Raw genomic sequence first — 15,787 nt, 5'->3', positions numbered from 1 at the left:
TTTGAAGGTGGGCATGTTACTGAAGCAGAGACTTGGGAGGCAAGGCTGGCTACTGCAGATCTATTTAGAAAGGTGGTGCAACACAAGAGAAATTTTTGGTCAGCTGTGCAAACCTCAAGCTTTCAAAGAATTGGTGAATAGCCCGATTTCTGTTATTTTGAAGAGAATAAAAGTCCTCGTTCCTCTACAAATTGCTGGAAAAGTATTTTCCTAAGACTTTTATCAAAACCAAAGATAATCCTTCTGGTCAAAACATATTCCTCTTTACATTCCATTCCAGCTTTGAAGTCAGCAACAGAACACGGAATGCAGCTTTTATTTTTCCATCTTTAATCTTTTCCCTACCTTTCTCGACATCATGCAGGACATTCCCATTTGTTAATATCCTCTTCCTGCAGTTTCTGAGTAAAACAAAAAAGTATGTTTTAACTTAATGAAGAGCTTTTCATAACAGCTTCTTTAACAAACACTATTATTCTCCAAGCACTTTCATGAGGAAGACTGCCTTCACTTAAGAATAAAATCCCAACATCTGTCAACTGTTTGTACATTACTTGTGCAAAGTCTGGCCATCCATGCATTATTCACATTTTCAAAATGCCCACACACAAGCCTACAAAAATGCAGCTGTGTACATATTCCCCTTCAGTGCTTTGCATTCTATCCTGCCCTGTCCCTGACATCTTTTGCAATACCTACAACACTCCCTAGCATTGCTCACTAGATCGTTTTCATATGGCCATCTTCTTGTGATATCCATTGTAACTGATGGGTATTTTGTGGTTTGCTATGTTATATTGTTTTGATTGTTTGATTGTATTTGTGGTATCTTTCTTTTGTATTAATATGTTGTTAACCGCTTTGGAGACCTTTGGGCCAAAAAGCAATACTGTATATAAATAAAACACAACACACCTTATACTGTCTCAGCCATCCTTGGCATGCAGAGAAGCGGCCACTGTGTTTAAGTTGTTACACAGCTGAGATGCTACTAGCATTACATTTCCCATTCTATGTGTGTCCACTTAAGACACTGAGGACTGTCAAGCACCTCCTGCATCTTTGACCTGTGGTACATCGACAGGCAACAGCAGAAGAGAACTTACTGCACCAAAACTGCATCCTGCTCTTACAGTTAATTGCTCAACCACTATTATTTTAGGCAGAGCGGACTTTTCTAACTGCCTACATAACCAAACAGGTCAATAGTTTTCAATTACACTGCTGATATTTGATCACACACAGGATCCCTACGTCACCTAATTATAACAGCTTACATATAACTTCATGAAGAATCTGTGAAAATCAAACACTGAGCTTCTATAAAGTTGGAGGGAAGCAGTTTAGTATTCTGTAGAGGATGGAAGTGATATTTCCAGTTAATCCTCACTGATTTCAAGCATGATTATTTGGAAACAAGTTCGTCTGAAATCAATGAGATCTACTACCAATATTTACTGGCATTGTGGGCTGTAGAGCAAGAGTTATAACATAAGGTATTACTATACAGTGGAAAATAACAATTCGGGAGAGGGGACTATAATCCTAATATTTTATACTGTGCTTTGTTATGTATTGCGCCCCAACCCCGAAATTCACCAGGCATTACACTTTGCTAGCAAGAAAACATCCTAAGGTGTGACCTATCTTTGTTCTTAAAAGTTAATCAGATATTAAGATGGTGCATCTAAACCTATTTACTAGTATAAATTACAGATAAAAACAAAAATTCCAAGCAACATTCATTTCTGCCCTCCAATCTAGTTTCTTGTTCATTCCTTTTGTTTACAGTCTATTAACCAAACATCAATGGTTGTTCCAGGATAGCTTTTGTTCCTAGCATCAGACCATTGAAGAATTAAGATTTCACACTAAGCTTCCTATGAACTATGATCTTTAACAACTACCTTTAAAAAAACATCCAAGGGTGAAGACTCTTTTTTTGGTATAGATTGCTTCCAATGCTGCTGGAGTGCAAGATCCAGTCAACAAGGGCAATTGTGTAGATAAGCAAACTGCTTGGACTACATGACATGGTAGGATTCTATACATTAATTATCTGATGTTCTCTCAATTCCTAGTCAGTAGAGGGCTGCAAATGGCCAATCTATTACTTCTTGCACCACCTCCCCAAAATGCACAAATCTAAATAGTCAGTCCACACCCACACTCAGTATTTGTCCAGCATTTCCAGTCCTGCAGAGTCTCCAACTTTCCAGTTAAACAAGGACTAAAATGAGGGTTAAAAACTGTCCAGCAACAGAGCACTCATTGACCCAGAATCCTTGAGAGACAATGCAATCAATTCTGACAAGGAAAAGCAATTATTTCAGTCATTCAAAGCAAATTCATTGTTTAATCTTTTGCTTTTCAAGAGGGAACTGGGCATTCAAAGAAAATAGATAGAATAGCTAGAATAGAAGCAGATCAAGGTTGTGTTCCAAGCTTATCTTTGAAGGGCAGGGGAATACCTATGTCAGTTTCAAAATGAGTGTGCAGAATATACTATCTTTTAAGAATACAGTACGTGTATGGATTCAGCAACATTAGTAGGTATCAGCTACGTCATTCTGTTTTAGAGAATACATTTTCTCTATAAACTGGGGAGAGGCTTGAATGATGCTGCTCAGTTAAAGAGAGAAGAGTTAATTCCTCGTCCTCCAATATTTTAATATACAATAAATGCTTCGTAGTTTGAAAGGCAGGCAGTTTATGAGTTAAAGTTACAGAAACACACTATCCCTGCATCAATTTTAAATTAGTCCCAGCCAGAAAGGGAATGTAGTCTGTCACTGCAGGTGAATTAACCTAAATTCTTCACCTGGTTTATAAGCCTTATATGTCTGCCACCCATTTTGTTTCAAAAAAAGATGGACATACAAGTGAAAGGGAGAGGTTACACCCAGGAGTGCGTTAGGGAGAAAGCATTCATTTTTAATCAGATGGATGATTCTCGCTGGCACCAACCCATTTCAATCCTCTTATCCTTTTCCAACAGTCAATTTGAAGGCAAAAACCCTGCAGTAATTAGCTAGATGTTCGCTCTGGTATCACACAGAGAATGGCTAGAATGCTATTATTAATGTACCAACAAGAAGGGAGCAAAATGAGGCTAATATCTGCTGTAGTAACAAGGCATTATCAGGGAGACAGAGACAGACAGAGAAACAGAAGTGATGGAATGAATATATCATACGATAACAAGGCTTTTGTAGTTACAGCTACGGAGGCAACAAACTGGGTTAACATAAAAAGAAACAGAAAGATACTTCAAGTGCCCATAAGTGGAGGAAACGGGTTGCTACAAGTAGAAAGCCAGAACTCAAATCAGCTGTGGGGGGTGGGAAGAAAAGAGAGCCAGGGGCCGCTCACCTCAGGAAAGATTTGAAAAGGGGCAGAGGATATGATGGCAAATGCTATAGCTTGGCTTGGAGGAAAAAATATGTGTATCTAGGCTGCAACCATCAGGGTCTAGTGGGGGGAAGAGGAACAGCAGGATTCCTATAGGCAGAAGATGCCAAGGTGGAAAGAAGGGGCAACTGAGGGACCACATTTGTGTGAACGCACGCATGGGAATCAATGACTCCGGGCACATTGTAAAGAGGAGTTCGCGGAAGGGCGTGACAGCTGTGCATGCTTGCAACTATTAACATTGCACAAAACAGTGTACAGTACAAAGGTTAGTATGGATTATTCGGGGGGGCAGAGAAAAAGGGGATTGCAATAACTGTGCCTTATAAACCAGAGATGCAAAGAGTAGAAACAAAGCGAAGTCGTGAACTACTGATCCAGGTAGCCCAAAGAAAAAGAGGTGTAAATTCCGAGTATTTAGAGGGGAAGGGCATAAGAGGTGAACAAAATGGGCTATATTGGGGGGTGGGGGCGGGGAGGCAGGCAGATGCAAAAGGACGTGGGCGCGGGACCCACCTTTTTGGATCGGGGGGGTTCGTTATTCTGGGGCAAAGCGATGCTTGGAGAGGCCGGTCAAGGAGGGGGGGTCCCAAGCGGCGTGTGGACACCTGGGCGGGCGTGTAAGGATAACGGGGGCGGCTTTGGGCCTGACAGGGCGAGAAGAAACCAGCGATGATGGAAAGAAACGAAACGAGAAAGGGATGCTCAGGAAGGATGGAGAAGCCGGGGAGAGAGGGAAGGAGCCCAGAAATAACCTGGATATTTTTTTGTGGGGGGCGAGGCATCGGTGGGGGGCCCGGACAGGTGGGCGTTAATGGAAGAACGGGGCAGCCCCCCCCCTTTTCCCTATCCGAGCGACCTTCCCTCCCCTCACCTGCCATGGCTGGAAGCGGCTGGAAATGGCGGCGGCGGCGGCTGAGGCGGCCTGGAGTGGCTGCGCTCCCTCGCAGAGCGGCGGAGACTGAGGGAGCGCGAGCGAGGGGACTTGGCGGCCGAGGCATGGAAGAGGAGGAGGAGGAGGAGCAGGAGGCGGAGGAGGTAGGACGCGAGGGCGGGCGGGCGGGCAGGCGAGCGAGCCAGCGAGGGCCGCCCCCTCCTCACAAGATGGCGCCTTCCGCCGCGGCCCCTCGGGCAGCGCGGAAAGAGCGCGGGCGGCGCCGGCCTGCCTTTCTCGCGTCTCCCCCCCCCCCGTCGGCGGCGTCTCGGAAGCGGCGGCGGCTGCTTCTCCCACCGCGGCCCCTTCCGCGGTTTGGAGGGAGGCGGCGGCGGCGGCGGCCCGGCAGGCCGGGGATGGAGATAGCGCCGCCGCCGCCGCCTTTGTTCTTCTCTGAGGAGGCTGCTGCGCTCGCTGTTGGTTTTCATAAACGGATTAATCCATATTCTGTGTGTGTGCATATCTCTATATATTTCTATCTAGGCGATGTACATGAAACGGTAAAACCTATTTTCCATAAAATCCTCGGAGTGGAATCAACGAACGAGTGGACATGCCTAGATTCGGACAGGATATATTATTTTATTATTATTATTCAATGAATTTATATGCCGCCTTATACCCGCAAGTCTACCCAAATAGGTTAATTCGACCATATTAACCCGTTTTCTTTATTTTTGCCATTTCCCCCCCCCCCCCGTATTTTTATACAGAATATGTTACTATGTGTGTGAGAGGGAATTTATTGTTGCTGCTCTTATTTGCCTCAGCCGACATCCAGCTCCGTCATTTGAGGGGGGCAGTGGCTCAGCAGCAGTTTAACCCCCAAAGGAAACTTGGCCGAGAAATAAGAAAAGGAGCCAATTGTTTTATTTCCCCTTTTCCGTCCTGTCAGGGCGAGTTTCTTCTGAGTTGTGGTGACAATTTGATCCTGATCAAATTTGCAGATGACACCAAACTGGGAGGGGTGGCTAACACCCCAGAGGACAGGATCACACTTCAAAACGACCTGGACAGATTAGAGAACTGGGCCAAAACAAACAAGATAAATTTTAACAGGGAGAAATGTAAAGTATTGCACTTGGGCAAAAAAAATGAGAGGCACAAATACAAGATGGGTGACACCTGGCTTGAGAGCAGTACATGTGAAAAGGATCTAGGAGTCTTGGTTGACCACAAACTTGGCATGAGCCAACAGTGTGACGCAGCAGCTAAAAAAGCCAATGCAATTCTGGGCTGCATCAATAGGAGTATTGCATCTAGATCAAGGGAAGTAATAGTGCCACTGTATTCTGCTCTGGTCAGACCTCACCTGGAGTACTGTGTCCAGTTCTGGGCACCACAGTTCAAGAAGGACACTGACAAACTGGAACGTGTCCAGAGGAGGGCAACCAAAATGGTCAAAGGCCTGGAAACGATGCCTTATGAGGAACGGCTAAGGGAGCTGGGCATGTTTAGCCTGGAGAAGAGGAGGTTAAGGGGTGATATGATAGCCATGTTCAAATATATAAAAGGATGTCACATAGAGGAGGGAGAAAGGTTGTTTTCTGCTGCTCCAGAGAAGCGGACACGGAGCAATGGATCCAAACTACAAGAAAGAAGATTCCACCTAAACATTAGGAAGAACTTCCTGACAGTAAGAGCTGTTCGACAGTGGAATTTGCTGCCAAGGAGTGTGGTGGAGTCTCCTTCTTTGGAGGTCTTGAAGCAGAGGCTTGACAACCATATGTCAGGAGTGCTCTGATGGTGTTTCCTGCTTGGCAGGGGGTTGGACTCGATGGCCCTTGTGGTCTCTTCCAACTCTATGATTCTATGACAGGCAGAAATGCAACAGGTTCGGCTCCCCACCCCACTCCGTGTGACGCTCTCCCTGGCTACTCATGGTTCTGTTCTGTGTCTCAGGAGGACCCCCTTAGCTTAGTCCCAGCACCCAGGTGCCTGCCAGCTCCCATCAGCCCCATGAATCGTATAGGTGTGCTTGATGGGGCTGATGGGAACTGTAGTCCAAAACCCCTGGGAGTCCACCAGGTTGGGAATCACCAGCGCGCCTGCTTGTGGGCTTCCCACTGAGGCATCAGACTGGCCGCTGTGGGGTACAAAGTGTGCTTGTTTTTTTCCTGCCTGCCCCAAAGCTTTTTAGAGGTGGCCTACCTGAGTGGGGGTGAAAAAAGGGAGCACCTCCTGGGGGAAAAAAACAATTTCTGGGTTCATGGTAGCACCTGACTACTTATGGTTGGGTCTACAGTATATTGATTTTTTAATAAAAATTATAGGGCACGTTTTGCCTGGTATTATAGGAATTCTAAGGTCTCATATATATAATCATAGATTTATGTTCATAAGTATATGAACCACATGTCTGAAATAGTATAGGAGAACAATCCTGAAGCCATTTTGACTCTTCCAGCCACCTCAAAAATTCTCTGCAGTAAGGAAGGAAATGGGGAAACCTCCCCATTGTCTCTTTGCTCACAAATCCTGTCTTAAGGGCGTATTGTGTATGAATAGGGTGAGCCTGTCACCTGGATTCAGGAACTAAGAGTTTAGCATCTCAAAAGGAATGGCTAGGCTGCCCAGGTGAAGCAATCAATCCTGCCAGACAGGATTTATGCTGTAGCCTGCCTCCTTCTGTGATGTATGTATGATGTTTTGGGGGTGGTCTCTGGCTACAGGATGGGCAACTTCAAAACTCTATAGAAGGGCTTGTGCACCATTATTCTTGGACTGGGTCCTTCCTGACTCCTGACTTCTGTGGTTGTGGGCGCCCTGTTGCAACAGTTAATAAAGATCAGGCTCGCTAGCTACCTCGCTTCTTAATACAGTGGACCCCCCGGATACAAGCTTAATTTGTTCTAGGGGTCCATAAGTACCCCAAAAAGTTTGCATCTAGAGGCGCTGCTTCTGCGCGCACATGCAGCACGTTATAGCGCTTCTGCGCATGCATGTGCGGCGAAACCCAGAAGTATACACTTCCGGGTTTGCCGCGTTCGCAACCTGAAAGTTACGTTACTGAGGGTCCACTGTATTCTCTGGTTGGCCTCTGTTATTTTCTCCTACCCATAGAGAACCTACTTATGGACTCTATACGGGCTCTTAGATACCCCATAGGGGACAGGGAGCAGTTTTTTTCTTATAACACTGGGAACCATGTGTATACTGCCTTGAGTTACATGATGGAAGAAATCCAGATATAAATGTAATAAAAAGTACTGAACAATACATGCCTGGGATCATGCTGTAAACCTCTGGAACATTTTTTGGGGGGAAGGGGAGAAATGGAGGAAACATAAATAGAATAAATATTTTTTTAAAAAAACAACAGGATGGAAAACAGGAAATGGGGAACAGAAGATAAAGAACTGGGTGCAAATTAATAAATACATAATAAGAAAAGAATTATGAAATATTAGTAGTAGTAGTAGTAAGCTAGTACGCATGACCAAAAAGAGCCAATTCACCTGACTGTGCCATTTTAAAAACATTTATCAATTCTGTTTGTTTTCATTTCAAGGCTTTTGCAGGTTTAAAAGAAGGGAGAACATGAAATAATTAAAATTGCATAGAACAGAAAGACTACAAAGCATTTTCTTAATCAAATATTTCAATATTTATAGGGGGCACAAATGAAAATATCTATTTTACCAAGTCACAGATGCACACAGATAAATCACTGCACATGTGAAGAGGATCTAGGAGTCTTGGTTGACCACAAACCTGACATGAGCCAACAGTGTGACGCGGCAGCTGAAAAAGCCAATGCAATTCTGGGCTGCATCAATAGGAGTATAGCATCTAGATCAAGGGAAGTAATAGTGCCACTGTATTCTGCTCTGGACAGACCTCACCTGGAGTACTGTGTCCAGTTCTGGGCACCACAGTTCAAGAAGGACACTGACAAACTGGAACGTGTCCAGAGGAGGGCAACCAAAATGGTCAAAGGCCTGGAAACGATGCCTTATGAGGAACGGCTAAGGGAGCTGGGCATGTTTAGCCTGAAGAAGAGGAGGTTAAGGGGTGATATGATAGCCATGTTCAAATATATAAAAGGATGTCACATAGAGGAGGGAGAAAGGTTGTTTTCTGCTGCTCCAGAGAAGCGGACACGGAGCAGTGGATCCAAACTACAAGAAAGAAGATTCCACCTAAACATTAGGAAGAACTTCCTGACAGTAAGAGCTGTTTGACAGTGGAATTTGCTGCCAAGGAGTTTCCTTCTTTGGAGGTCTTTAAGCAGAGGCTTGACAACCATATGTCAGGAGTGCTCTGATGGTGTTTCCTGATTGGCAGGGGGTTGGACTCGATGGCCCTTGTGGTCTCTTCCAACTCTATGATTCTTTGATTCATGTCAAATCTCTGCCCCCTTAAGAAGATGAAATAGTACTGTATCACTAAGATGATAGATACAATTGAGACAAAAGCTGGCTGCTGTAGTCTCTTTTCAAAAAAGTTTAGGTTAGGCACTGGGCAGTTTGGGAGGGGAAACCTAAGGTGCATTCAGCTTCTCCTTGTATCTGGGGTCTCTGCGCTCCCATGCATAGCTTCCAGGGGTATAGGATGGCAGTTCAACTCTCTCCTTTGGAGTGCTTTCATCTTGGAGTGCCTTTTTATCATGTCATTCGATCTCCGGAGGAAGCGTGTCCTTGGTAGCATTTGAAGTTTAGCTCCAGTCTTCTTGTTGGTACATGTGAACTGACTGACCACTTCAGAACTGTTACCTGCATTAGTTGCTTGATAAGTGTCACATTTCAAACCACGTTGCTTTTTCTATTTAGAGGCTGATCTCTGCAAAAGAAACCATAGCATCTGGATCAGGCTTTGTCAAAAGAGCAGGTTGCTCTCTAGGTCAGTGACACAATCTCCAGCATTCTAGTTACACGTAGGTACAGTGGCGTAGCGTGGGGGGTGCAGGGGAGGCCGGCCGCACCGGGCGCAACATCTGGGGGTTAGGGGGCGCAAATTCACGGGTTAGGGGGTGCAAATTACTTGCCTTGCCCCGGGTGCTGACAACCCACGCTACGCCACTGGGTAGGTAGCCATGTTGGTATGCCGTAGTTGAAACAAAATAAAATTAAAAAATTCCTTCCAGTAGCACCTAAGAGACCAGCTACGTTTGTTATTGGTATGAGCTTTCTGAGATATCTGAAGAAGTGTGCATGCACACAAAAGCTCATACCAGTAAACAAACTTAGTTGGTCTCTAAGGTGCTACGGGAAGGAATTTTTTTTTATTTTTTGTTTCAATCTCCAGCATGTTACAACGTTCCACTTTGGCCTTCAAATCTTTGTTGATCTTTCAGTCATTGCAAATAATTTCTTGTTTGCCTAGAGCTTGACTGCTTTCCCGGTTTTGCTAGGACAGTAGAGAAAGCTCTGAAAATCAGATAAAGAGAAAGGGAGTCTGATCTCCCTGAGGCACAGTGCTGCCTAGGGTATCCTGTCCTCATGGGATACATTAACACACTTCTCTGGGCCCCCTTCTTTCTGAAGGGGGTGTATACAAGCCCAGCTAAGTGGAGAAATGAATGGGGTTCCCACTGCCGGTGACAAACACCCTACTGTTGCCCATAATAAAACAGCTGTCAGCCTAATCCTATGCATGTTTACCTGGGAAGGAAAAGGCCTATTAAGTGAGACTTAATCCCAGGTATATATGCATATATGATTATAGCCTTTACTGACTACTGCTCTCCTGTGGCGCTCCAAAAAAAGAATAACAACAATAAAAACCTGAGCAAAATCCATACTGTATTCCTAATCTTCCTAATATTGTTGGGGGCGTGGGGTGGGTAAGGGAAAGTTTCCATTTCAGCCATCCTAGATTTACTTGATGGCTGCTGGAATTTCCCTCCTACACTAGCAAGCAAAAAGAGGAAATATTTGAATAAGTTATTTGGCTGTTTATTTTACACATATTGCCCAATGACTGTCAGAGGATTCTGTTGAAGTTATATTGCTTTAGCAGTGAAAGCACCTGTAGCCATTGTTTCTATCTGAGCAGCCACAACCATGAATAATAGTGTAGTTTTCCGCTGCACGGGGACTTTTGTATCCTTTTAATGCACGCCATCTGTAGTGTAGGAGGAGTTATTTTGAATGCATCTACACCACCATCTATGCAAACAATACCTTCCTACGCAGCATGCTGTACCATTTAGTGGTGGGGTTTGTGTGCAGGTAGAATTATACTGGCATGAACTATGCATAATTATATTAGACTGGAACTGCTTGTAGGCCTACCAAAAAGCAGTTACTACTGCACTGGAATGTACAAATGTACAGCCTACCATTTCTACAACATTTCAAAAGTCTTCCAGCTTACACTGGGCCATCTTAGTCTGAAAGAATATTCCTTCCAGTAGCACCTTAAAGACCAACTAAGTTAGTTCTTGGTCTGGTGACTTCTGTTTCAGTGTATCTGAAGAAGTGTGCATGCACACGAAAGCTCATACCAAGAACTAACTTAGTTGGTCTTTAAGGTGCTACTGGAAGGAATTTTTTTTGTTTTGACTATGGCAGACCAACACAGCTACCTATCTGTAACTGAAAGAATATTGATTAGGATGCTGAAATCAAACCCATTGATATACCCAGGTATTGCTGCATGATACTTGCATAGCACATTTCCATATTTCTTTACATGCTTCTCTCAATAGAGGAAGTCAAGCTATATACAGAAAAGGAGGCTTTTGCTCTAAAAAGCCCTTTGTATTTCAAGAATAAGCATGTTAACCTACGTGGATCTATCTTTAACTCCCACCCCCAAAATCATATTCCTCAGTTTATCTGAAGGGGGCATGTTCTGGTTGCTTGTTATGCAGTAGTTGTATGTTACGCCTCAAAAACAACAAATAAAAAGAAAGTAAAAAATGTACTCAGGTATCTTAAATATTTTTCCCCTTAATTTTATTTTTTAGTAGCATTTAGTTGTCTAAACTCTCTTAGCTCTGCCATATGTAAGAATCACCTGATTATATTGCTAAGGATCAGTTAGCAGTAGTGTCCAAACTTTTTTCAAAGAGGGCCAAATTTGATGAAGTGAACATCTGTGAGGGCCGACCAAAGTTGTTAACCTTCTTTTAGGATTAAAGTTGTTGAGGTTTTTTAGGATTTTGCCCCAGGAAATAAACTTCCACAGGGGCCGGATTAAACTGACCAGCGGGCCAGATTAGATCCCCGAAATGGACTTTGGACAGGCCTGAGTTAGAATGAAGATGGATTTATGAACAGATAGAAACAGAACTTTCTCTCTACCATAGATATAAGCAAATAAATAGGTTATATAAGTGGTAGTTATGATAGGTTTGTTTTAGATAGTATTGTGTTTTCATAATTGATTAATCATTAGAAATGGATACCTTAGTCATGTTGTTGGGTCAAGCAAAAACAGCATCCTACTTACTCCTCTATCTGCATATGCTCCTTTGATTAGTGCCATGGGTGTCAATGGAAATGGGTTTAAGCAAGTGTGTCGTGGATGACTGCATGATAAAAGACAGGTGGTTAAGGTTGCAACCTCGCGCCCCTGCACCACTTCTATCTTTCTCCCACATGGTCAGAGCATGACAGATGTTTTCTTGGGTCACCTGGAAAGGCAGTTCACCTGTCTTCCTTGTAAGGTGGCCACACCTGGAAAACCTCCTGGTTTCCCTGCCTGAGGAGGAGGCAGCTTTGGAGCACTGTGGTTAATATGCAGCGCTGGTGGGCTGTGTTTGCCTTAGCCTGCCACAAGCTGTGCACTCGGCACCCTTTTGTCCTTCGTTCTGTCTTCCCCCTTGATATTTTAAAATCATAAATTGTAAAACTATGTCTGCATAGGGTCAGGGTTGCCATGTGATATGGAGAACAGTGTCAGCAACATGAACTTTTAACGCTGAGATTATTCATTTATTTATTTGGCAAGCATCTCTGCTGCCTGTTCAGCATTTCCTTTTTAAACTCATGCGTGGTCAGAATGTGAAGGCCTCTTTCTATACACATGATTTTGAGCAAGGAAAAGGGAAGACTAGAAGGTTCCAGTTTTAGTTTGGATGAAAAATGTTGAGAATCTATATTGCACTTTGGTGTTTAAAGAGTTTCACATAATGGCCCAAGGCTGTTGGTAACAGGTGACAGTTTATATCACTTGAGGATGCACAAGCAAATGAGCCTGCAATAGCTGATCGATAATAGAATAATAGAATAGGGTCATCCTATCCAACTCACTGCAATGCAGGAATCTCAACTAAAGCATCTGTAACATATGTCAATCCAACCTCTGCTTAAAAACCTCCAATGAAAGAAAGTCCACAGCCTCCTGAGGAAGCCTGTTCCACTGTCGAACAGCTCTTACTGATGTTTAGACGGAATCTCCTTCTTGTCACTTGAAGCCATTGGTTCAAGTCCTACTCTCCAGAGCAGAAGAAAGCAAGCTTGCTCCATCTTCCATGTGACAGCCCTAAAGGGTGAGTTCATTTGGGAGAAGACTGCTCTTTCAGTACCCTGGTCCACAGCAGATTAGAGCTCATAGAATCATAGAATCATAGAGTTGGAAGAGACCACAAGGGCCATCGAGTCCAACCTCCTGCCAAGCGGGAAACACCATCAGAGCACTCCTGACATATGGTTGTCAAGCCTCTGCTTAAAGACCTCCAAAGAAGGAGACTCCACCACGCTCCTTGGCAGCAAATTCCACTGTCGAACAGCTCTTACTGTCAGGAAGTTTTTCCTAATGTAAAGGTTAAAACATGGGCAGGCAAACTAAGGCCCGGGGGCTGGATCTGGCGCAATCACCTTCTAATTCCGGCCACGGACGGTCCAGGAATCAGTGTGTTTTTACATGAGTAGAATGTGTGTTTTTATTTAAAAGGCATCTCTGGGTTATTTGTGGGGCATAGGAATTTGTTCATTTTTTTCTTCAAAATATAGTACGACCCCCTACAAGGTCTGAAGGACAGTGGACCGGCCCACTTAACTTGTGACACACTTAACTTGTGAACATAACTTCCCCATGATAGATTATGGATGGTTCCAGCAAAATACTAGATGCAAGAACAGTCTCAGTTACATCAGAGCAAAATAATTCATCATGGAAGGAACATAAACCCTCATGCTCTCAGCACACTCCATTTGCCAAATGTCTCATCTCAGAAATAAACTTTGGCCTGTGGGTCTTTTCTTGCTTTCTTTGGCACAATTAGCACCAGCCTCTGCATGGACTGCAACTGCATCCAATACGGCAGTTCCAATGAGCAAGGCTTTTGAAATGTATGTGTAAAGACTTTAGCAAGGTGCCTCCAGGTGAAGAACAGCCAGGATAATCTGTTAAAAAAAAACCAGTTCCTAACTATAATTGAATAAGCCAATGCATTTTCAAGTCCTGTTTATAATATAGTGCAATGACCAAATGGTTTTAAACACTCTTTGCAGCTGTTGTGATAATACTGTTCAGCTTCTCCAAGTGGTGAGACGTTCCAAGAGCAAAATGCTAAGATACATCCCGTTTTCTTTGAAAGGATGTCACTGGAGGCTTTTGTTGCTTTGTAACATTTTTATTTATTTACTCAAATATACAAGTGCACATCTAAGCACCCTCAACAGGCAGCCAAAGGCCACTGAAACAAGAAGCTTCCTTATACACAGACACTTGGGGTCCATCTCAGTGTTGCCTAGATCAGGCTTCCTCAACCTTGGCCCTCCAGATGTTTTGAGACTACAATTCCCATCATCCCTGACCACTGGTCCTGCTAGCTAGGGATCATGGGAGTTGTAGGCCAAAAACATCTGGAGGGCCGAGGTTGAGGAAGCCTGGCCTCGATTGACTGGCAGTGGCTCTCCAGGGCTTCAGACGGTAGGGCCTTTCTCAGTCCTACCTGCTTGATCTTAGGGATCAAACATGGAAATGCCTGCATGCTAAGCAGATGCTCTGTTACTGAGCTAGGGCAGCCAGCACCCCAAAATGTTCTTAGCTTTTAGTGTCCAAACTCAGCTTTCTCTTACTCTCCTAGCTATCTGTTCCAGTCTCACTAAAAAAAACCAGCTCTCTCTGACTCAAACTACAAGGTAGTTGCTTTTTTTTGTAACCGTGCTTGCATGCACAGTTGCTAAGATTGCATTGTCTTTAGGTAGTATTGGGGAGATAAAGGTGTTTCATAGCCATTCAGAAGACCTTGCCCTGCTACTGGCAGGGTTACCCTGACACAGCATCTTCCTAGCACCAGCCTAGCACTTTGTTCTGTTGAAGCAAATGGGAATTTAGAGCCTATCCTGATCGAGCAGGCATAACTCAAAGGTAGGATCACATCCTGTGAAGAATCACAGACTTGTAGAGTTAGAAGATATAATAATAATAATAATAATAATAATAATAATAATAATAATAATAATAATAATTAGTTCAAGTCCAACCCCTTCAATGCAGCAACTGCAGCTAAGGCATCCCTGACCGAGGACCATCCAGCCTCTGTTAAAAACTTCAAATGAACGAGAGCTCACCACCTTCTGAGGGAGTCCATTCCTCTGTCAAACAGCTCTTACCATCAGAAACTTCTTCCTAAGATTTGTCAGACTCTCCTTTCTTGCAATTTGAACCCACTGGTTCAGGTCCTCCCCTCTGGAGCAGCAGAAAGCAAGCTTATTCCATCTTCCATGTGGCAGCCTTTTAGATATTTGAAGATGGCTATTCTCTCTCTCTCTCTCTCTCTCTCTCTCTCTCTCTCTCTCTCTCTCTCTCTCTCTCCCTCCCCCTCTCTCTGTGTGTGTGTGTGTGTCCTTTTAAAAAAATATAATTTTTATTGGTTTTTGCACATATTTTCCAAATATAACATCCCATCTTATACAACATAACAAACCTTCGGGTATCACAGCCTGAGACACTGGTCAACCTTGACTGATGGTTTTCTAACTTTCTTTCTGATTTTGCATTTTATTTTAATAGTTATTGCTATAAAATCCATATCCTAAATAAACTCCTTCTGAGTCCTCTTTTGCAATAATTCATATGGTTCTCCTTACAAAACTTCTTGCAACCCTACAAGTGATGTCAATTGATTACAATTGTCTTTCAAATATATCATAAATTTCTTCTAGTCTTTCAGGAAAGTCTGGTCTTGCTGGTTCCGAATTTTCCCAGTTAATTTTGCCAACTCGGCATAGTCCATCCGTTTCATCTGCCACTCTTCTTTTGTTGGTAGTTCTTCCTGCTTCCATCGCTGGGCTAATAGTATTCTTGCTGCAGTTGTCGCATATAAAAACAATTTTTTTATCATGCTTGTGAATCTCTGTACCTACTATACCAGGAGTGGGCAACCTAAGGCCCAGGGGCCAGATGCGACCCAATTGCCTTCTCAATCCGGCCCGCGGACTGTCTGGGAATCAGCGTGTTTTTACATGAGTAGAATGTCTCCTTGTATTTAAAATACATCTCTGGGTTATTTGTGGGGCCTGCCTGGTGTTTTTACATGAGTAG

At 43.7% G+C, this 15,787-nt stretch overlaps 1 protein-coding gene across 5 annotated transcripts in view; it reads right to left on the bottom strand.

Moving 5' to 3' along the window:
- Positions 1 to 4,571, bottom strand: part of SLC23A2 (solute carrier family 23 member 2) — a 75,397-nt gene extending 70,826 nt beyond the window's left edge. For 2 of the 5 annotated variants that reach the window (XM_081922540.1, XM_081922541.1), the window contains exons 1-2: positions 4,286 to 4,570; positions 346 to 401 (exon numbers count right to left, since the gene is read on the bottom strand). Coding sequence is in view for 1 of the 5 variants with exons in the window: in XM_081922551.1 (XP_081778677.1) it covers positions 346 to 375 (30 nt within the window). In the remaining 4 variants the exon portion in view is untranslated. Of the gene's footprint in view, positions 1 to 345; positions 402 to 4,285 lie in introns of all 5 variants that reach the window. The other 3 variants (XM_081922544.1, XM_081922542.1, XM_081922551.1) reach the window with 2 other exon arrangements.
- Between the last annotated feature and the right edge of the window lie 11,216 nt (positions 4,572 to 15,787).

The sequence above is a fragment of the Podarcis melisellensis genome (genome assembly GCF_964234715.1).
Source record: "Podarcis melisellensis genome assembly, chromosome: 8".
NCBI lineage: Eukaryota > Metazoa > Chordata > Lepidosauria > Squamata > Lacertidae > Podarcis > Podarcis melisellensis.
The sequence above is the reverse complement of the archived record's forward strand: the minus strand, read 5'-3'. Positions and strand labels throughout refer to the sequence as shown.